The sequence below is a fragment of the Mesoplodon densirostris genome, chromosome 15, assembly GCF_025265405.1.
Source record: "Mesoplodon densirostris isolate mMesDen1 chromosome 15, mMesDen1 primary haplotype, whole genome shotgun sequence".
In the NCBI taxonomy this organism is placed as follows: domain Eukaryota; kingdom Metazoa; phylum Chordata; class Mammalia; order Artiodactyla; family Ziphiidae; genus Mesoplodon; species Mesoplodon densirostris.
In genome coordinates this window covers 9,734,479-9,756,237 of record NC_082675.1, presented here as the reverse complement: position 1 = coordinate 9,756,237, position 21,759 = coordinate 9,734,479, and the positions used below count along the sequence as shown (strand labels likewise).

General features: G+C 43.9%; 2 protein-coding genes across 6 annotated transcripts in view; one reads left to right on the top strand and one right to left on the bottom strand.

The window, feature by feature from the left end:
- Nucleotides 1–2,218, bottom strand: part of ACAD10 (acyl-CoA dehydrogenase family member 10) — a 52,044-nt gene extending 49,826 nt beyond the window's left edge. For all 4 annotated transcript variants that reach the window (XR_009534540.1, XM_060119201.1, XM_060119202.1 and 1 more), the window contains exon 1: nucleotides 2,124–2,218. The gene's annotated coding sequence lies outside the window, so the exon portion shown is untranslated. The remainder of the gene's footprint in view (nucleotides 1–2,123) is intronic.
- Nucleotides 2,219–2,309: 91 nt separating this feature from the next.
- BRAP (BRCA1 associated protein) overlaps nucleotides 2,310–21,759 on the top strand; it is a 31,385-nt gene continuing 11,935 nt past the window's right edge. For both annotated transcript variants that reach the window (XM_060118319.1, XM_060118320.1), the window contains exons 1-9: nucleotides 2,310–2,568; nucleotides 4,846–5,007; nucleotides 5,673–5,871; nucleotides 7,028–7,217; nucleotides 13,745–13,858; nucleotides 15,512–15,660; nucleotides 19,853–19,928; nucleotides 20,391–20,529; nucleotides 20,901–21,010. In XM_060118319.1, the coding sequence (XP_059974302.1) occupies nucleotides 2,487–2,568; nucleotides 4,846–5,007; nucleotides 5,673–5,871; nucleotides 7,028–7,217; nucleotides 13,745–13,858; nucleotides 15,512–15,660; nucleotides 19,853–19,928; nucleotides 20,391–20,529; nucleotides 20,901–21,010 (1,221 nt within the window). In that variant the 5' untranslated portion in view covers nucleotides 2,310–2,486. The remainder of the gene's footprint in view (nucleotides 2,569–4,845; nucleotides 5,008–5,672; nucleotides 5,872–7,027; nucleotides 7,218–13,744; nucleotides 13,859–15,511; nucleotides 15,661–19,852; nucleotides 19,929–20,390; nucleotides 20,530–20,900; nucleotides 21,011–21,759) is intronic.

The following is a 21,759-nucleotide window of genomic DNA, read 5'->3' as shown; positions in this document are numbered from 1 at the left end:
GCCATGGCCGCTGAGCCTGTGCGTCCGGAGCCTGTGCTCCGCAGTGGGAGAGGCCACAACAGTGAGAGGCCCGCGTACCGCAAAAAAAAAAAGAATCCGCCTGCCAATGCAGGGGACACGGGTTCAGCCCTGGTCCGGGAAGATCCCACATGGCGCAGAGCAACTAAGCCCGTGAGCCACAGCTAGTGAGCCTGCGCTCTAGAGCCCGCGAGCCACAACTACTGAGCCCACGTACCACAACTACTGAAGCCCACGTGCCTAGAGCCCATGCTCCGCAAGAAGAGAAGCCACTGCAACGAGAAGCCCGTGCCCCGCAAAGAAGAGTAGCCCCCGCTCGCCGCAACTAGAGAAAGCTCGCGCGCAGCAACGAAGACCCAATGCAGCCAAAAATAAATAAATAAAATTTAAAGATTAAAAAAAAAAGAAAATAGGAGAACACAGGGGGCAGGCATAGTGATTGGCAGCCACAAAGAAGTGTACCAAGCCCAATTTTCCCATCTCTAGAGAATAATTCTAGTTCTCTGGAACTGGCATTTTCCTCCTCTACCATAAAGAATATGTCTTCTCTCTGTCTCTCAGAATGAGGTCAGTATGACGATGCAGATTTGCTATCTAAATTATGCTTTCATAAATATGCACACACAGTGTATGTTTCCACATATTAAAGAGATAGTTTAGTAGAGATTGAGTGTTGGCTCTGGAATCAGATTGCCTGGGTTCAAAGTCTACCTCTGCCACTTGCTAAGTGTGAGATCCTCAGCAAGTGACTCTCTCTGAGCCTCAGGTTCCTCTTCCATTAAAATGGGAACAATTATACTACCTGTCTCATGAAGTTGCTGTTACAATTACATAAGATAAAGTATGTAAAGCACTCAAGCTAGTACCTGGCACACCATTAAATGTTATCTACTACTGTAATATACTATTAAAAAGTTCACATAAGGGACTTCCCTGGAGGTCCAGTGGTTAAGACTCCACACTTCCACTGCAGGGGGCACGGGTTTGATCCCTGGTTGGGGAACTATGATCCCACATGCCAAGTGGCGTGGCCAAAAATTTTTTTAAATAATAATAATTTTTAAAAACTTCATGAGGTCTCATATATTATATGCATATAGCAGGTGCAAATGGCATATGCAGTTTCACAAAAATCAGACGGTCAGTGGGGGCAATTTTGGCTCCAACGGGACGTTTGGGAATGTCTGGAGACATTTTTGGTAGTCACCACTTGGGACATGCTACTGGTACCTAGTGGGTCAGGGCAGGGATGCTGCTAAATATCCTATACAGCATAGGACATACACACACCCCAAAGAATTATCGAGTCCAATAATGTTAATAGTGCAGAGGTTGAGAAACACTGATATAAACAGTGTATACTGAAACTAATTCATAGGGTGCAGTCACAAGCTATAACTATCATTTGGTCACATTATATGCATATACAGTCCACACACCTACACGTCCACGACGTGCTGTGACACACCTTATATGTAATGGTAGCATATACCTAGAACAGCGTTCTGTCACATATGTGCCATATATGTATTGACTGTGGTTCTCCATGTCTACATGCTAAAGGCAGTCTGAGGTACTGGAAAGAATGCTGAATCTCAGAAAAACTGATGTAAATAGAGCCACAGGCTCTACTCATTTCATCACAGCTGTATAGGGATATTATCCCAATTTTACGCAAAATCTAACTCAAGGTCACAAAACAGGTGAACAGGGTCTACTCAATAATAACAGGAACTGCGTGTTCATCTCATTCACCCCCAGATGTATCTCCAGCTCTGGGCACTTAACCACCTCACCGCCCTACCTTAACAGAATCAGAAACCCTACAATCTAGTCCCGACCCCCGATGGGTCCTCAGAAAAGCGTATTCACCTCTCTGAGCCTCAGCGCACCTGTCTGTAAAGCGTGGCTGACACAAAGCAACCCTGCCTACAGCTAGAGCGAGAGATCGAACAGGACAAAAAGAGGCCAGAACTCTCTGCAGGGCGCGTGTTCCGCGGACAATTCGGAGGCCTCGCGGAGCCAAAGGCCCCTCGCCGTCAGATGAGCTGGGACGAGGGCGAGGTCTCTCAGATAGGCTAACTCGGGTCTGGGCGCACACCCACCGATTCCCCTACTGGGGGCCCAGCTTCCGGTATCCCAGTGACGTGCCACCTCCACGAACTCTTCAAGATCCCTTCCCGAAGGGCGCAGGCTCACCTCCCCGCAGACACGCCAGTCACGTGCCTGCCTCCTCACCCAATCAGAGGGCGCGCTGATCCGAGCATGCGTAACCTCACGGGTCAGGGACGGCGGCCGGGAGGCGGAAGCGGAGGGTGTTGTGGCGCCCGGAGCTGCTGCTGCTGAGGCGGTTGTGGCGGAGCTGAGGCGCGGCGGCGGCGCTGCCCGCCCCAGGCCGCTCGGCTTCAAGGCTCGTCTCCCAGCCTCGCCTGAGCCCACCGGGGCTCGCGCCGACCAGCGCCTGCCCTATGAGTGTGTCACTGGTTGTCATCCGCCTGGAGCTCGCAGAACACTCGCCGGTCCCCGCCGGCTTCGGCTTCAGCGCCGCTGGTGAGTCCGCGGCCTTGCCGCCTCCCCCGTAGCCCGCGCCTGGGCCCCGGGGGCTCGTCCTCCCAGAGTCCGGGTCCGAGGAGGGGCCGCGACGAGGGCTTTCGCCTCAGGAGGAAGCCGAGAGGTGGTTGGGATCCCTCTCATTCCCTCCATCCTTAGGAGGTCTTCCCAGATGTCACCTCTGGGAAGCTTTTCCCGGTCTCTCCTTCCTGGTGCCTCCCCATCGGGACTCTGTTTATATTTGGCGCGTAGCTCTCTCCGCCCTGGGTTGGGGCCGAGTTGTGCGAGTTGGTTTCGTCTGCGTTTTGTGAAGGCAGAGACGGAATCCCCAGCTCGCTGACGGCCCCTGGTTTAATTAAATCGTTCCTCTTTGAAAGCCTATTTATTTAAGCGCCCTGTAGCAATAGCTATACTTGTAATTAAAACGTGTACACTTCTGGTGTCCGAGCACTGTACCAAACACTTCGTGTGCACTGTTTCTAATTATCTTCATATAACTCTATGAGTTAGATGGGTGTATGACCCTTTTACAGAACTGGGAAGCTGAAGCCCAGGGATTAAGTGCCTTGCCCACGATCATCTGCCAGTGGCAATATGGGTATTCTACCTCGAAGAGCTGGACTTGAGAGTCTGAGCTCTTCATTCCCAGCCACACAGCCGCCTCCGTGGGGAATGCAGGCGTGGCTCCGCTCCTTGGACCTCCAACAATTACCTAACAACAACATTCGTTCAAGAAACAGTTTTTGAATGTTCACTCTCTGTTGGAGCTTTAGTTGTGTGCGGAAAGGGATGTGGTCCTTGCTTTAATGGCACCAGCAGTTCAGTTCATGGAGACAGATTAAGTAAATAATTACAAAATAAATGTAGGGACTTCCCTGGTGGCGCAGTGGTTAAGAATCTGCCTGCCAGTGCAGGGGACACGGGTTCAAGCCCTGGTCGTTGAAGGCCCCACATGCCGCGGAGCAGCTAAGCCCGTGCGCCACAACTACTGAGCCTGCACTCTGGAGCCTGTGCGCCTCAGCAAGAGAAGCCGCCGCGATGAGACGCCCGTGCAGCGCAACGGAGAGCAGCCCCTGCTCGCCACAACTACAGAAAGCCTGCACGCAGCAACGAAGACCCAGCACAGCCAAAAATAAATAAATAAATGAATAAATTTAAAAAAATAATAATGTAGAATTACAGCTGTGACAGATGTGAAGGAAAGGAAAAAAGAGTTTGGAAAGCTATTACGAGAGTATGTGTTTGGTTTGGGGAAGGGGCCTGGGGCTGGTAGGGAGGTGTCATTGGAAACTTGCCTGAGTATGTGAGTTTTGAAGCTGCAAATTAAAGATTGAATGTGATTTAATAGGCTACTGAGTTCTGAAAGTCAACTAAATTGACATAGGCCACATATACACTTCTACATGGGTCAGTCATTGATTCATTAATTTATTCAACAGATCTTTAAAGAGCTTCCAATGTGTGGTAGGCACTGTAAGTGCAAGGGATACAGTGATGGGCAAAACACGCCTGATCTCTGCTCTGATAGAGCCTATATTAAGGATATTCCAGTCGAGTTTCCGAATTCCTTTTCCATTTTTGTGTGTTTCAGTGATTTAAGACAATGATCATGGATTTCCAGGGCATGATAGCATAAGGGTGTTTAAGAAAACTACCCCCAAAAGTTTTTTTTTTTTTTTTTTTTTCGGTATGCGGGCCTCTCACTGTTGTGGCCTCCCCCGTTGCGGAGCACAGGCTCCGGACGCGCAGGCTCCGGACGCGCAGGCTCAGCGGCCATGGCTCACGGGCCCAGCCGCTCCGTGGCATATGGGATCCTCCCAGACCGGGGCACGAACCCGTATCCCCTGCATCGGCAGGCGGACTCTCAACCACTTGCGCCACCAGGGAGGCCCCCCCCAAAAGTTTTTAAAAGTTTTGTTTATTAGCGGACTTGATGCCTTCATTTGGGGCTCAGCACACAGTTTCACTCTACAAATGTTACTAAAATGTTGGTTCATCTGAGCATAATCACTCTCAAAGCTTTTACCTCGTTCATTTGCTTTAAAGTGCATGGTTTTCACTAGAGCAGTCCTGCATTGCTGAGTTTATTGCACCGGGCATTAATTGACTGTCAGGCACTGCAGGAGCCCCAGAGGTGAGTGAGATGGCCACCTCAAAGGCATCTTACAGTCTTGGGGGAGGGCAGCAGAGAGAAAAGGAAAACCTATGGATGGATACATTGAGAGTAGAAAGGAGCTTGTTTTATTATCAGGTATTAATCATTCATGTATTCTTTAGTCGGGGAAATGTCTGATGAGGAGATCAAAAAGAAGACACTAGCTTCAGCTGTAGCCTGTTTAGAAGGGAAATCACCAGGGGAGAAAGCAGCGATCATACATCAGCATCTTGGCCGTCGAGAAATGACAGATATGATCATTGAGACCATGAAGGCCAACCCAGGTATGCTTCCTAAAACCCTAGAAGACTATCTTTTGTAACGTAAACCCACGGTTGCCTGTTTTATACACGGTATTCAATGAAACATACTTTTATCTTTTACTGCCTTTGTGCCTTACGTGAGGTCATTAGGCCGCATTTCAACTTCTCAGAATATTTCTCCTAAATCAATCCTAACAAGCTAGGTTGACAGCTCTGCTCAGTGAGGAGAGCTGCTTACCACATAGGTCAGGGGCAGATCATGTTGAATCCAGGTAAATGTGTTGTGACTCCCCCTGGTCTGCCAGCTCATTCCATCCAGGGGAATGGAAGTGTATTGCATCTCCAGCGTGGAGAACTGGTAGGTTTGGTTTTCGAACTTCACAGCCCTGAATGTTTATCCCACTTAGGAGCGCACGATGGAAGACACCTGCCTTATTATGGTACTTCTACATGTAAAGGCCGCTGTTGAGTCTCTGCGGGTGTTAATGACGTTTGGGGCGGGGGGCGGGCGAAGAGTACTTCCTAGCTGAGATGCCTCCACAGCTCTGCTGTTCTTGAATGTAGTTCCTAGTGCAGTACATTACAACGTCTCTTCCAGTTTATTATCCTACTCCAAGTTTTCATCTGATTAGAGTCCTTCAGCATATGTCCTATCAGTTTATAATCCAATTTTTGGTTTGTGAAAGATGAGCTGAAAGCTACAGTGGAAGACAGGAAGTCTTCAGAAGCCTCCCCCACTGCACAGAGAAGTAAAGATCAAAGTAAAGAAGGCGTAAACACTGCTCCCGATTCTCCATCCAAACAGCTTCCAGACCAGATTTCGTTCTTCAGTGGAAACCCCTCCGTTGAAATAGTTCACGGTATTATGCATCTATACAAGACAAAGTAAGAAAATCCTTTTCTCTTTTGAGTTTGTCTGTTTTTTGCCACAGGGCAGAGAAAAATCTCTTGCCCTGAAGGGAAGTGGGTATTTTAAGCTTCAAAGGGATAGTACTTTCATATACTGTGTGTTAAAGAATCCTTAGCTGTTTTATATATGGTTAAATCTCGTACATTGGGTCAAAGCTTCTTAGGAAAGAATTGTGTAGATTCACTTGAGAAAATACCTAGGAAAATATTCCCTGAGAAGGTAGGCATGCAGGTGATTGGGAAATTGAAAGGAAGGAAGATAAAAAAGAAAAGAAAAATTCTAAATGATCCATAACATCACTGTAGACTCATGTTCCCACCAAGTCTTTACTAAAGAAGCTGCTAAGAAGTCACATAATGGGTTGCAATTTCATCATGTCATTTTACCCCTTTCTGTGGTCCAAACAAGGCTTGCTGGAGGCCAAAGGAAAGGAAGGGTTTTGCTAGTCTACAAGCTGGGCCACCAGCTCCTTGGATAATTGGTAGCTGATCTCTTTAAAGGCTGTCCTTGTCCTAACTTGTCTGCTAGGTTCCCACTGGGAAGCGGAATACTCGGGTAGCCGTTTTGGATCACAGCTGTTGAAGTGAGTTTGCAGCATTTCAAAAGCAAATTGCATTATGGGAGGTTTTTCTTTCCCCTCTATTCCAGCGTTTCCAACCCAGCAACACTTTCTGTAATCTTCAGAGTCACATTCTCATGGTTCAGAATTGTCCTTCCTATATTTAGAGCTCTTTTCTCTTTGAGACCCTTTGAGAGAAGTCCGTAGTTTGAGTTGTGCTTCTACATTATCTAAGGATAGTTCTTACTAGAAAACTGAGAGCAAAACACAAACTGCAAATTTGCCTGATGGAGATTTATAACCATAACAAGCCTTTAACTGAAGATTAAAAATGTCAGTGCTGGGTATAATGTAGAACATTTCAAAGCTTACCTTAAACTCCATTGCAGGTATGTTTAAGGGATTCTGCATTTACCCATGTAGTGTGTATTTTCAGGTAAAATAACAAGCTGTTTAACTTGATTTGTAAAGCATTACACTTTTTTTTCTGGGACATAAAAGTTGTGTAACTAGTGTTGTTTGCACTAACTATACCTCATCTATTCAAGACAGTCTAATTATTGTCTTATTAGTAAGATGACCTCCTTAAAAGAAGATGTGAGGCGCAGTGCCATGCTGTGTATTCTCACAGTCCCTGCGACAATGACCAGTCATGACCTCATGAAGTTTGTCGCCCCATTTAATGAAGTAATTGAACAAATGAAAATCATCAGAGACTCTACTCCAAATCAGTATATGGTGCTGATAAAGTTTAGTGCTCAGGTAAAAGTTAAGATATTAAAAGCCTCTTTGCCACAGAAACTGTGTTTTTGAAACTGCTTGATAGTAGCCGTGTGTGATTTACTGCATTTTGCACTTCAGAGTCTTGATATGTTCTAGAGTACTGTTGTCATTCTAGAAATATTTCTAAATTCATCAGCAGACATGCTGTTCTAATTCATACCTGCTATTTTTTATAAACCGGATTGAGTATGAAATCTAGGGTTGTGGGTGTTTGTTTATCCAGTAGTAATCATTCCAGTAGAACAAGAGTTCCCAAACTTTCTGAAATTAATCCTGTATTATTATTTGCCTTTATAAAACTGCGCCCCTGCTTGGATCATCCTCTTTTTAGTAGATATTCTTTGGAACATTTTAGAAAATAAAATCAATTAAAAAATTTTTTTTGGTGACAGGAGGGGTTTGGTGACACTCCTTGCATCGTTAAAGATGCTTTAGAGTTCCTTTTTTTTTTTTAATGTATTTTATCTATTTATTTTTTTTTGGCACGTAAGGTGTAAGGTCTTCGTAGCTGCACACATGCTTTCTCTAGTTGTAGCAAACTGGGGCTACTCTTCTTTGTGGTGCACGGGCTTCTCATTGCAGTGGCTTCTCTTGTTGCGGAGCACGGGCTCTAGGTGCGCAGGCTTCATTAGTTGTGGCACGTGGGCTCAGTAGTTGTGGCTCATGGGCTCTAGAGCGCAGGCTCAGTAGTTGTGGCACGTGGGCTTAGTTGCTCCTCGGCATGTGGGATCTTCCTGGACCAGGGCTTGAATCTGTGTCCCCTGCATTGGCAGGCGGATTCTTAACCACTGCACCACCAGGGAAGTCGCAAAAGATGCTTTAGAGTTCTAATTGGAAATCACTGCAGTAGAGAGACAAACACTGAAAGAATGGTGATATTTTCAGCTTTTAAAAGTATTTGCACGTTATAACAGAGTTTTTGACTTAGGAAGGTTTTGCCATCCAGTCCGTTTTACTTGTTGCATTAAGCATCATTTTGCATGCGCCTCAGTTGTAAAGATGTTAGAAAGATATTCTCTTGGTTTTTATTCTTAGGAGCATTCATGTTTCTATGTGAATATAAAAATGAGGTAAGCTTTAGGTATTATGCAGGTTATTAAAGGGCTGGCTACCTTATCCATAGGTTTCATTCAATTTGTTTTCATTTTATTTTTTTATAGCCTGTTACATTTTGACATTTCATTAGGGGTTTTTTTTTTTTTCAACTTTTTTTTTTTTTTTTTTGCGGTATGCGGGCCTCTCACTGTTGTGGCCTCTCCCGTTGCGGAGCACAGGCTCCGGATGCACAGGCTCAGTGGCCATGGCTCACGGGCCTAGCCGCTCTGCGGCATGTGGGATCTTCCCGGACCGGGGCATGAACCCGTGTCCCCTGCATCGGCAGGCAGACTCTCAACCACTGCGCCACCAGGGAAGCCCTCATTAGGTTTTGAAATGCAGCTCTGTCCAAGTTACTTCTTTCTCACCTCATTGATAAACAGTCTTCCTGAATTTGCCCCAGATAAACAGTTCCAACTTGCAGATTGGCAAAGAAATGAGTGTGCCTGTAGGATCACTTGCCATTGCCTCTGACCAATCACCAAGATTTGTGGGTAATAGGAAGCCCATGACACAAGGCCCATTTGTCATCTCCTCATTTCAAAAACGCAGAGTTGACAGCAGTAGCAGCCATTCATTGGCCGTGGGAACAGAATAAGAGTTCGGGGCTTCCCTGGCAGTCCAGTAGTTAAGCCTCTGCACTTCCACTACAGGGGGTGCAGGTTCAATCCCTGGTTGGGGAACTAAGATCCCGCATGCCACATGGACACACACAAAAGAAAGAGAGAAATAAGAGTTGGATTATATTTGTACCTGTTCAGCAGGCCACCGAGAAAGAACCCTTAGTGTGGAATTCCGTGTACAAGAGGGTACACAGTTGTTATCTTTAACCTTTACAAAGCACCACACATTTGAGAGAGACATTTAAAACGTGTTTCAACGGTTCTGTAAGCTTAGACTTCACAAGTTGACACTGAGAACTGAAAAGCACTTCACAGCTGCTTTCACTGACTGTCAGAAGACCTTCCAAGGTTGCTGAAGAACTTTCCAAATAGTGGGCAAGTGGTATTTTAAATCTTTTTGAATCTAATAATAAGGGTATTGATGATAACACGCAACCTTTATTGACCGCTTATTCTGTCCCATTCACTCTGCTGAGTGCTTGATGTGCATTAACTGATGTAATCCTCCCTACGGCCCTACTGTTGTTATCCTAGTTTTACAAGTGAGGAAACTGACTACGGAGAGAGGTTAGTGATTTGACCAGGGTTATACAGCTAGAAATAAGTGACTGAGCTGGGATTTGAGCCCTCACTTTTAATCCCTAGGGTGTAGTCCTCTTCCAGCAGGAGTGGGATGAAAGTGTGGGGAAGGGAAGATATTCACTGTTTGCCAGAAAAATTGTGTAATGGCAGTATTTTACTTATAGCTTCTACCGAACAAGCAAGGGTGATAAGTAACACAGGAAAAGTCACAGAAAGAGACTGGGGAAAAATGTTTAAGAACATATTAGACTTTTTTTTTTTTTTTTTTTTTGCTGTATGCGGGCCTCTCACTGCTGTGGCCTCTCCCGTTGCGGAGCACAGGCTCCGGACACACAGGCTCCGCGGCCACGGCTCGCGGGCCCAGCCGCTCCGCGGCATGTGGGATCTTCCGGGATCGGGGCACGAACCCGTGTCCCCTGCATCGGCAGGCGGACCCCCAACCACTGCGCCACCAGGGAAGCCCTAGACTTTTTATTTAGTCTGAAGTGTATTAAGCCCACAGCACTAACTTGTCTAATAAACCCACAAACTTCCCTGTAGCACATGCGGCCCTTCACAGTCTGCAGATAGTGCTGTGGAAATCTTCTGCTACTGTTAATGGATTTTCTTTGTACTTCTGCATTGTCTCTCCACCTCTGTCTTTGGACCAAGTGCAGGTTGCTTAAGTTGACACATGTTTTCTGAGACTGTGATACAGCTTTCTGAGTGCTCTGTGAGGATAGAACCCTTGACCTTGGTATCATGAGTTGTATTATTTATCTGTAATGCTAGATCTTAGGGTCTAAGGCTCATCCTATCAGGGATTTTCTAAGGCCTAAAATTACCCTCCTGGTATAAGACTTGAAGTTGTTAGATTAATATTGGGCCCTAATGAGAATAGACTCAATATCACCAACTCTTGAGTAACTTACTAGATGTCAAGCCTGTGCTAAGTGCTTTTCATGCATTAGCTCCTCGAGTCCTCTCAGTTATGCCATAAGGTAGGTGTCATTATTTTCATATTTTATAATTGAGGAAACAGACATGGGTGAGACACTTGCCCAAGGCTACATAGCTTGTAAGTGTCCAAGTTATGATTCAAACACAGGCAACCTGACTCCATGGCCTGGACAGGTAACTATATTCTTACTCCTTTCTTTTTCTCAGCATAGAATTTTATTAAGAACTAATAGGCCTTCTCTATGTCTTTTATCATTTCTTGAATTTCTGTTGGCCTCATCTTTCTTTATGCTGGAGGTGTTAGATGTGCCTACAGAGTTGTACTGTGCCCCTTAGGAAATTTAGTCTTTGGGTAAGGAATTTGTAATTCAGGATACAGGGAAGTAGAAGGGGATTCAGTTTTGTAGTTCCTTGGGACAAAAAAAAGGACAGATAACCTCTCAATGGAGTATGTTGACTCATTTTCACTTAATATGCTTGGGCCAGCCCAGGAGATAGCTCTTTTGAAAAGTAAAAATGTGTTCTCAGGAGTAGAAATGTGTTCACTCTGACAGTAAAGGAACCTTGATCATAATAGGTTTTTCTTTTCCTGAGTTTATGGTGAGAAAAGAACAGTAAAATCAAAGGACTAGAAAAAAACCAAAAGCTGGGTTTCTTGAAATTTGGGGCTCTAGGGCTTCCCTGCTGGCGCGGTGGTTAAGAATCTGCCTGCCAGTACAGGGGACACGGGTTCAAAACCTGGTCCAGGAAGATCCCACATGCTGCGGAGCAACTAAGCCCGGCACCAGAACTACTGAAGCCCGCACACCTAGAGCCCATGCTCAGCAACAAGAGAAGCCACCGCAATGAGAAGCCCACGCACTGCAACAAAGAGCAGCCCCCGCTCGCCGCAACTAGAGAAAGCCTGTGCTCGGCAACGAAGACCCAACACAGCCAAAAATAAATAAATAAATTTAAAAATAAACAAATAAATAAATAAATTTGGGGCTCTATACAGTGCAGGCAGGCATTTTAAACAAGAGTTGTTTCTTCTGTGTTTTTTGCCATTAGCTTCAGTCTTTTGTGCATTTCAGTGCTGAGTTGAAGCAGGAACCACATGGATTTTGTTCCCTGCTCTTGTCCTTTGCATAGCACAGTGCCTGGCATGTGCTTGCTACTCAGTAAATATTCCAGCCAGTGAAGCGACATTTCCAATACCAAGATTTTAAAGAAGATAACAATGTGTTCAAAAAGTATACTTCTTTGGTATAGATAATTCCCCCAAGAAAGAAATAGTTTATCTCATGTTGAGTAGATTTTGTCACATCCCCAGTATCACAAACCTTGTCACTTCCTCTGAGGAGGCTTGGGTACTTAGGGAGCATCTACAGAGCTGGAGGTCTTCGGCTGGGTCTGCTGTTCTCAGCAGCCACATCTGCAGCAGCTCCTGGTGGTGCCGGAGGCCCTGAAGAGCCAGCCGTGGCCCTCATTTCCCTCCGTGCGTGAGTCCACTTGCTCACTGTGCTGCTTACTGACCCAAAAGCCTTTCAAGACATATCTACTGCTCTTGAAAAATGGGAGAAGCCATTTGGGGCTGCTACTTCTTAGCGTTAAAGAGATTTATTGTCCAAGAACTGGCTTTTAACATTTTGAAGTTCAAATACACAGGTTGTTTCCTGAAGGAAAGCCTCCCCACCTCACCCCCCAAAAAGTCCCTGCAGGGCTTCCCTGGTGGCGCAGTGGTAGAGTCCGCCTGCCGGTGCAGGGGATACGAGTTCGTGCCCCCGTCCGGGAGGATCCCACATGCCGCGGAGCGGCTGGGCCCGTGAGCCATGGCCGCTGGGCCTGCGCGTCCGGAGCCTGTGCTCCGCAACGGGAGAGGCCACGGCGGTGAGAGGCCCGCCTACCGGAAAAAAAAAAAAAAAAAAAAAAGTCCCTGCAAAATCTGTGTTCAGAATTGGTCATCCTTCCTTAGTGGCTTAGCTTACTTGGTCAGATTAAGAAAGCATAGGTAATTAATCCACACTTGAATTACATCATCAGAGTGCAGTGAAAAGCTGCTGAAAAGCTTAAAGTGGCTGTAAGGTTCAGACCCTATGAGAGGAGACAGCCAGGACTGGTTTTGCCTGGTACAGCTTGAATCTCGTCCTTGAGGTTGATAGTGTGGCATTTCCTTTCGCAGAACACCTTTCCTCTCTTTAGGCAGCTTGTCTACACTGGTGAGGCCAAAGCACACAACTTCCTACCTTTGGGCTAATGCCTGTGTGAGAGTGAAACCCAGATAAGCCTTGGCCTCTCAGCTGCCTCTAAAAATTGCTGAGTTTTAAAAGCTGGAATTGTCTCTTTGTTACTTTCTACTAAGGCTAGACTGGAAGATTTGATTTACTTGTGTCCATATTCACAAATGCACATGTGCCTTTGCAGCTTTACCTACAGGGGACTGTTTCCCCTGATTTTATCTGTCTTCCACTCCAAGGGAACAAGATTGTTAGTATTTTAAAGGCTGGTTCATCTTGGACCTCTTGACCTTGGCCAGAAGTTTTGCTTTTGGTGTTACACACTAGTTGCTTAAAACCTCCTGATAGGATGTTTATCTATCATGTATTATTACTATTATTATTATTGGGTTTATTGAAAAGAAGGAATTGGCTTTTCACTCCATACCAGTTCCACTGGTCCTCTATTTTTTCTCACATAGATGCTGACATTTGTTTTAAAAAGCTCTTCTGTAGGGAATTCCCTGTCAGTCCAGTGGTTAAGACTCAGCACTTTCACTGACAGGGGCCCGGGTTCAATCCCTGGGTGGGGAACTAAGATCCCGCAGGCCATGTGGTGTGGCTGGGGAAAAAAAAAAAGCTCTTCTGTAACAATCATTGCTTATGATTTGGTTCCAAATAGGCTTGACTTCAGTGGCTGTGAAAGTGCTGACTAGAGGCAAAAAAAAAAGAAGAAAGAAAAAATATGATATCAAGGGAAACGCTGACCATTGTTGGTTGAATATGTATTAAAATTGTAGTAGCTGTCAGTTTATTGCACTTCAGTAGCTTCTGCTAGTTCCAGTAAGACTATCACGTATCAGGAAAAATTGTAGAGATGTAGGATATTGACCTGCAGGGTTCAGTTAGCCTGTGAACCTGCTGCTATAGATGTTACTTTTGGTGGTTGCTTTCTCTCCTAAGTATAACTTTTAAAAGCTGAAGAACAGAATAATTGAAGCCATGCATCTTGAATAGAAAGCATGTTTTCAGGATCTCTTAACTTTTTCCTTTTCCCCACTGGTTCACCTAGGCCGATGCAGATAGTTTTTACATGGCATGCAATGGCCGCCAGTTCAACTCAATAGAAGATGATGTTTGCCAGCTGGTCTATGTGGAGAGGGCTGAAGTACTGAAATCTGAAGATGTAAGTGTGAATAATTCTTATATTTGATATGAACATATCAGAATGGTATAAAGTTGAAAGTTAAGATACCTGCGGAAATGTCCAGAATAGGCCAGTCCATAGAGACAAAAAATAGATTAGTTGCCAGAGGCTGGGGGAGAGAAATGTGAGGAGTGACTGCTAACAAGAACAGTGTTTCTTTTGGGGGTGATAGAAATGTTCTAGAATTAGGTGGTGGTGTGATGGGTGCACAGCCTTGTGAATATACTAAAAACCGCTTTAAAATGGCAAATTTTATATATGTGAATTTTATCTCAAGTTTTAAAAATTGTCCAAAGTATTTTTTTAAAAAAAGGATATTATCTGTGTTGTTGAAATTGAGTATGTATCTATTCCAGATGGATGAAACATTGCCTAGAGTCTAAAAGAAATGTTTTTTTTTGAAATATTAACCCTTAATCCTCATCCTGATTTTTGATTCTGTTTTGATAGCAATTTGTGATTCTCCTGATCTCCCACCCTCCGTGGGAAGCTTTCCTATAATACGTGCTGTTTGAATCATTTTATGAAGTAGTAGATCCGGCTCGGTTATGCTTTTAATATTTCCTTTCTTTTAAAGTAGCCCTAAAGGTCTTTTTACGTTGAATTCAGCTTGATAGGAATAAGTTCTGATTAGATTGTTCTGTCATTAGATTAGGTAAAATAAAAATTGGCAAAGGATAAAAAGGGAAGACTTTCCCTTTTGCCAGTTGCTGGGCAAGGCCTGTTTTAGAAATTCCTTTCTCTAAATGAACACAGCTTCTTGAGAGATTTCCTGTAAATATCTTCTCTTCAGGGACTGTAGATTAATGTGACTTTTCTCAGTGTGTCCTTATTTGTACGCCTTACCTTTGCCTCAATAGTCCCACAGTTGGCAGGGCTTGGGTCAGACACCACTGTGTTAGATGTGCCTTTCTTGACCACCTAGATTGTCACGCCCCCTATTTCACACCCTGTTCTTTCATAGCATTTATAACCATAGGTAATTATACTTTTTAAATTTTGAATTTTGTATTTCTCTCTACTAGAGTCTAAGCTCTGTGAGGAGAGGGACAGACTTTGTTTTCTGGGACTTACTGAATCTGTTTTTGCTCACCATTGTCCCACACCTAGAACAGTGTCTGGCACACATAGCAGGGAATTAATAAGTATGTGCTAAATGAATAAATAAATAAAATCACTGTTGTTGATACTGTTATCACTTAATGGAAAGTGTCAAGTTTTAATTTACTCTGTGGAAAAATCGTTCAGATACACTCCTGTTCTCCTGCTTTTTATTCCTTTGTGTTCTAGTATAGTCATGGCCATTCAGAGTTAGAGCAAGGAGTCTGGTAAAAAGATTCTGGCAGCAGTCTCCCTTCCTAGAATGTCAGCTCTGTGAAGGCAGGCATCCTTTTCTGCTTTGTTCACCACTGTATCCATAGTGCCTAGCACGGTGCTGGGACTGTAGGAGGTGCTTAATTAATATTTGTTGCATGGATGAAAATCTTACCAATTTACTTTCACAAAGCAATAATATTGAGAACATCCTGCGAGGAGTCAAAAAGTAACAGGAAAACTGTTGCTTTAAAAGAAAAAAAAAAAATTAGAACCCGTGGATGACAAGTGAGGCTTATTCGAGGTGTTTCCCTGTAGGGGGCCAGCCTCCCTGTGATGGACCTAACGGAGCTGCCCAAGTGCACAGTGTGTCTGGAGCGCATGGACGAGTCCGTGAACGGCATTCTCACCACCTTATGTAACCACAGCTTCCACAGCCAGTGTCTGCAGCGCTGGGATGACACAACGTGAGTGCAGAAGGTCACCCCCCCTACCCTGTCAAAGCTCATTATTACCCTTTCCCAGAATTAAGAACAGCCGCCCCCCAAAATGAATCACTCCAAGTATTTGACTTCATAAACCTGGGTACCACGATGGTGAAGAGGTCACATAGAAGGGCCTTCCGTGTTTCTTCTTTGCTTTCCTCAGTTCACGTGAGGATCAGCATTCCTAGACCAAGTCCCTTTTAGTGCCAATTCTGAATCCTTACGGAATGTCCCAAAGCAGCATGCATTGTTCTTTCCTTCAAAGAGCCAGAAAGTGAGGGGGTGCGGGGGAAGTTTAGCTTTGAGGCTCTCATGCTAAAATGGCATCCAGGTCTAAAATCTTGTTTATCACCTGCACTTTATGTCTACTCTTTACTTTGGCTGTCTTATCAAAGAGTGCTGGGCCTACAGCAATCTGACGTTTTGGATTTATCATGTTGTTGATGGCTCGGTGGCCAGTAGTAACAGTAGTCACTAAGTATGAGGCACACACACACCTATGTTCTCCTGTTTCCCAGTGCAACAGAGGCCCTATTTAGGGTGGCATTGTGCAGACAAAGAACTGAGGTGTAACCTGTGCCTTTTTTTCCCAGTCAGAGGTTGCTGCTCCCTTTGCAAACTGCATTGTGGGTCTTAACTAGAAAGGCCTCGTGGCCTTCAGACGCTGGCCTCGTGGGTTTCCCAGTACAGAGAGGAAGGTGCAGAATCAAATAATCACACAAATAAGTGTGAAATTACAGCCACTGCAAGTGTTACAGAGGAGCAGCGTTGCAGCACTGTGACTAGACAGCCAGGGCTGTCTGAGGGGCAGCCTCTCAGGGAGGATGCACAGGACTTAGCCAGCTGAACAGTGGAACTGGCGAGAAGGCAGTGTCGGGGAGGGGGTGTGCACGGGAAGGGGGAAATCACGTTCCAAAGCCCGGGAATAAGGAGGGGCGAAAGTCCACAGGAGTCTCAGTTCTCTGCCCCCACGTGGTCAGCTTTACAGAGCAGGGACCCTGTCTGGCTGTTCTCTGCTGTGCCACTCACACTTAGCAGACACTTAGCAGGAGACGTGGTGCGTAGGAGGAGCTCAGTAAATATCTTGGAGCAAATAAACAGACCCTGGCTTTTCTGTGGCTAGTTTACCTAGAGAAGAATCTTGCCCTGGTTCTGTAGAGTCCTTGGTCAATTCTGGGGTATCATTTGAGGGTTCTTCAGAGAATTGTCCAGGTTTGAATTTGCCTTGAATAAAGCCACGCTGAGATGTTTCTGTTCCATAAAGTGTCTGTCTGTATCTTGTGTCCGTCTGCTACACCATTTAAGTTCTGGATGCTTCTTTGTTTCCTGCCACTCCAATTTTACTTTCCGTACAAGTTAATTTTTGTAAAACCATAGCATTTTCAAGTTGGAAGTTTCCTCGGGGACCATCTTGTCCTACCTCCTCATTTTATAGAGGAGGAGACAGAGGCCCAGAGGTGAAAATTAGCATGCTCCAAGTGTCATGACAGAGAACGAATGCCAGAACTGGGTCCAGAATTCAACCCACCAGGCAGCTGCCCTCAAAACCATACAGTGCCTTCAGCAAGTGGGTTTTGAGCCTCTCTATGTGCACAGTACAGTGCTATGTGCTGAGGGGGAGAGAAACAAACACAGACCCTCCTCAGGAACATTGATCTGCTAAGGGAGAATCACACATACATGTATGCATACAATTCGAGGTAGAGATGAGAGAGAGCCAGCTGCCCCGCTGGGGTGGTCTGGAAGGGCTGCTTACAGAAGGCGGTATTGGTACCAGGTCACGAAGGGTGGTTTTTTGGTCAGGGAAGGACATTCTGAGAGGATTTCCCCAAATATCTCCTCAGGAAAATAAGATTACAACTCAAAATTATTTTTGAAGGGAAGGCAGAAAGAATTGAGTGAACTGTTATTTTTTAATAGATGAGATGGTATATCATAGAGTGCTAATTGTATAGTACAGATAAGTTTATTTTTATAATTTTCCCCCCTTTTTCCTTTTTATTCTCAGGATCATACATTTTGGAAAGATCATTTTGGCACAGTGTAGAAAATTAGATTTCAGAATTCGTTTGCTGTTTTCTTATCCCACCACTACCACAGCTGCACAAAGACTGAAGTGATGACACAGAGCTAGTTCCTACATTTGACAAGACTGCTTGTGGCGTCCTAGCTGCCACTTTTTAAAAAAAAAAAAAATTTATTTATTTATTTATTATTTATTTTTGGCTGCATTGGGTCTTCGTTGCTGTGCGCAGGCTTTCTCTAGTTGTGGCAAGTGGGGGCTACTCTTCGTTGTGGTGCGCGGGCTTCTCATTGCAGTGGCTTCTCTTGTTGCAGAGCACGGGCTCTAGGCGCGTGGGCTTCAGTAGTTGTGGCTTGTGGGCTCTAGAGCGCAGGCTCAGTAGTTGTGGTGCATGGGCTTAGTTGCTCTGCAGCATGTGCGATCTTCCCCGGCCAGGGCTCGAACCCGTGTCCCTTGCATTGGCAGGCGGATTCTTAACCACTGGGCCACCCGGGAAGTCCCTAGCTGCCAATTTTTTTACTTCTTCAAGATTGTCCTGTCTTCTCTTTTGGTACTAAAGAAAGAGACAGACTAAATCCTTTAGCTTTCTCTTGGGAAACATAGTCCTTATCTGTGTTCTTCCTGCTTATTTCCATTTCTTGGTTTTATCTATTCAGTAGGGTAACAAACTGATACTAGTTATATCTTGAGCATTCTTTCTTCTTGGTGCCAGTTCACTTAGCCTCAACTATCACCTACTTTCTATCATTTTTGCCCATTGGACACAAATATTCGTGACTGGTACTTAGCATTACTTTGTCTTGAGTATAAGGGTTAATGGATTTTTTCAATTTTTTTTCATTTTTATTGAAGTATAATTGACAATCAAAAATTGTGTATATTTAAGGTGTACAACTAGATGACCCGATATACATCAACACTGTAAAATGCTCACCACAGCCAAGCAAGTTAGCATATCTATCCATCACTTCACACCTTTACTGTTTTACCTTTTTGTGTTTACTTTTCTTTTTTTTTTTTGTCGTGAGAACAATGAAGCTCCACCCTCTTAGTAAATTTCAAGAACACAGTACAGTATTGTCAATTATAGTCAACATTGATGTATACCAGTTCTCTAGAACTTACTCATCTTGCATAACTGAAAGTTTGTACCTCTCGACCAACATCTCCCTGTTTCCCCCTTTTCCCAGCCCCTGGTAGCCACCTTTCTACTCTGTGTATCTGAGTTTGGCTTCTGTGCCATTTTTATTGGCTTTTTGTAAATTGAAACTTTAGTACTCACCAAGCACTGGTATCTTTTTCCAGATGAAATTCATTGTATGATAAAATGTTGTATGTGTTTCATGAAGTACATTAACTTTTTTTTTTTTTTTTAGTGAAATTAACTACAGAATTTAGTTTCAACTCTTAGGAGCAACCTTGAGAGGACAGGGTACATTTTGGATGATTTAAAACTTTGAGAAGTGGGGATAAGGTAGATTGAACTAAAAATACATTGTGGGTAGCCAGACATGAAACAAAATTAACAACTAGTCTCAAGTCTCTAATTCTAACCTATAAATATTTAGTTCTTTGATTACCTAAGCTTTAGACAGAAGAGTGGAGAAAGATATGAGGCAGATCAAGATTTTTCCCTTATCCTCAGCTTTATCAAGATTTTGTGGGACTTAGCTGGTAGCACAGTGGTTAAGAATACGCCTGCCAATGCAGGGGACACGGGTTTGAGCCCTGGTCTGGGAAGATCCCACATGCCGCGGAGCAACTAAGCCCGTGTGCCACAACTACTGAAGCCCGTGTGCCTAGAGCCCATGCTCCGCAACAAGAGAAGCCACCTCAATGAGAAGCCCGTGTACTGCAACAAAGAGTAGCCCCCACTTGTAGCAACTAGAGAAAGGCCTCATGCAGCAATGAAGACCCAATGCAGCCAAAAATTAATTAATTAAAAAAAAAAGATTTTGTGTTTTTTTTTTTCATTTCGTTTGAGAATAGCTTGAAAGCATTTGTCTTTTGAATGATATCCTTAATTACGATAAACTTAAAACTATTATATGAGAGAAGGAGGATATACAATTGCATTTTTGACTTTTGGGTTCTGTGACAGTTGTCTTTTATATTTAATCTGTATTATTATTTTTTTGGTGTCCTTTATAGGTGCCCTGTTTGCCGATATTGTCAAACACCAGAGCCAGTAGAAGAAAATAAGTGTTTCGAGTGTGGCGTTCAGGAAGTAAGTAACGAGTGGTGGGGAAGAGTAACGCTCGCGGCTTTAATTGTCTGGGGTTTTCTTCTGCCCAGTGTGGCGTAAATTCTTTTCAATTCTTTTTGAGACTGATTTTTTTTTTTTTCTTTTTGTCCAGGGTCAGGCAAAAAATATAAATACACAAACTATTACTCCTACACAAAATACTTTATGGTTTCATTCTTTGGCCTTTGAAAACGCCTAGACTTCTGTTGATAAATTGTGATTATTTTTTCTTGCTATTTACATAGAGTTCCATAGAATCCAGAGTGAAAAACTAATTGACCCCTAAAAGCATCCTTGCTTGTTGGGTTTTAAACATATTTATTCAAAACTCCTGTAGAAACAACTCTAAACCTCATCCTGTGTCAGGCTCTCCCCTTTCCACCCCAGTGGACCAGGTCATGTGTTTTTATGTAACTAATTAAGATCTTACCTCCTTCTCGGCAGAACCTGTGGATTTGTTTAATATGTGGCCACATAGGATGTGGACGGTATGTGAGTCGACACGCCTATAAGCACTTCGAGGAGACCCAGCACACGTATGCCATGCAGCTCACCAACCATCGAGTCTGGGACTATGCTGGAGGTGAACACCACTCCCATTTTCTAATTTGGATTCATTCTTTCTGAAAACGTCTCCGTCAGAACCTCTCCCCTTGCTCTCACAGCTTGAAATCTTCCTGACATCTGTGGCAAACTCCAATTCTCATGGTGCCCCATAGGGCACTATTTCCTATGAATGGCTTGCATTGCACAGGATAAAGAGAGTTAATACTTACGCTCTGCCCTCTCACTTTTTTTTTTTTTTAATTCAAATGATTTAACCCACTTTTAAAGAAATATTGCAAGGCATTTAATTTGGATCTGTAAAAACAAAATTTTGTCAAAGTTAAAGGCGTATGGAGACCCTTTTCATTCTGAAGAAACATGCCTTAGTTGACTCATTCTTTTCTTTAGATAATTATGTCCATCGACTGGTCGCAAGTAAAACAGATGGAAAGATAGTACAGTATGAATGTGAGGGTGATACTTGCCAGGAGGAGAAAATAGATGCCTTACAGTTAGAGGTAAGATATTTTATTAATAATTACTGAATACCTACGTCTGCTGCTTTTTACTACTCTAACTTGAAAGGTGGTTTGGGCTTTTAATTTTGCCATACGCCCTGCATGTTAGCTTTTGTTTTAAAGATCTGTATTGCTCTGAAGGATTATAAAAATATTTTTATTCCATCTGATTTTCTTCTTTGAAAATCTAAGTTTCACTGAGCCTTGTTACGTTCAGTGTCATGTTCCTGGTTGTCTCAAGTTCAGTATTAGTGTTGTCCTCTATAGCTGTGATAAAGGTGGAAGTTAAGAATCTTCCTGTTGGGGGGGATTCCCTGGTGGTCCAGTGGTTAGGACTCCATGCTTCCACTGCAGGGGGCACGGGTTCGATCCCTCGTCGGGGAACTAAGATCCCACATGCTGCACGGTGTGGCCAAAAAATAAAAAATATTCTTGAAAAAAAGAGTTATAAAAAAAAAAAATCTTCCTGTTGGCATCACAATAGCAGTTGGAAATTGAGCAAACTTGGTCAGGATAAGTTAACCCCAATAGCATCTTTCCATGCTGACAAGCTTTTTCTAATATATTGGGCTGGCTTTTATGAATTGGACCCTTATATAGAGAAAGCCATTTTTAGGGTATTCATATAATTGAGGAAGCAATAAAATTACCACAGTCTGATTTTTCTCATAGCAGTAAACCCCATCTACTATAAAAGTGATGTGTAAGTTTTATATTAAGGAAGGAAAAGTTTAACATGAGTCCTATTT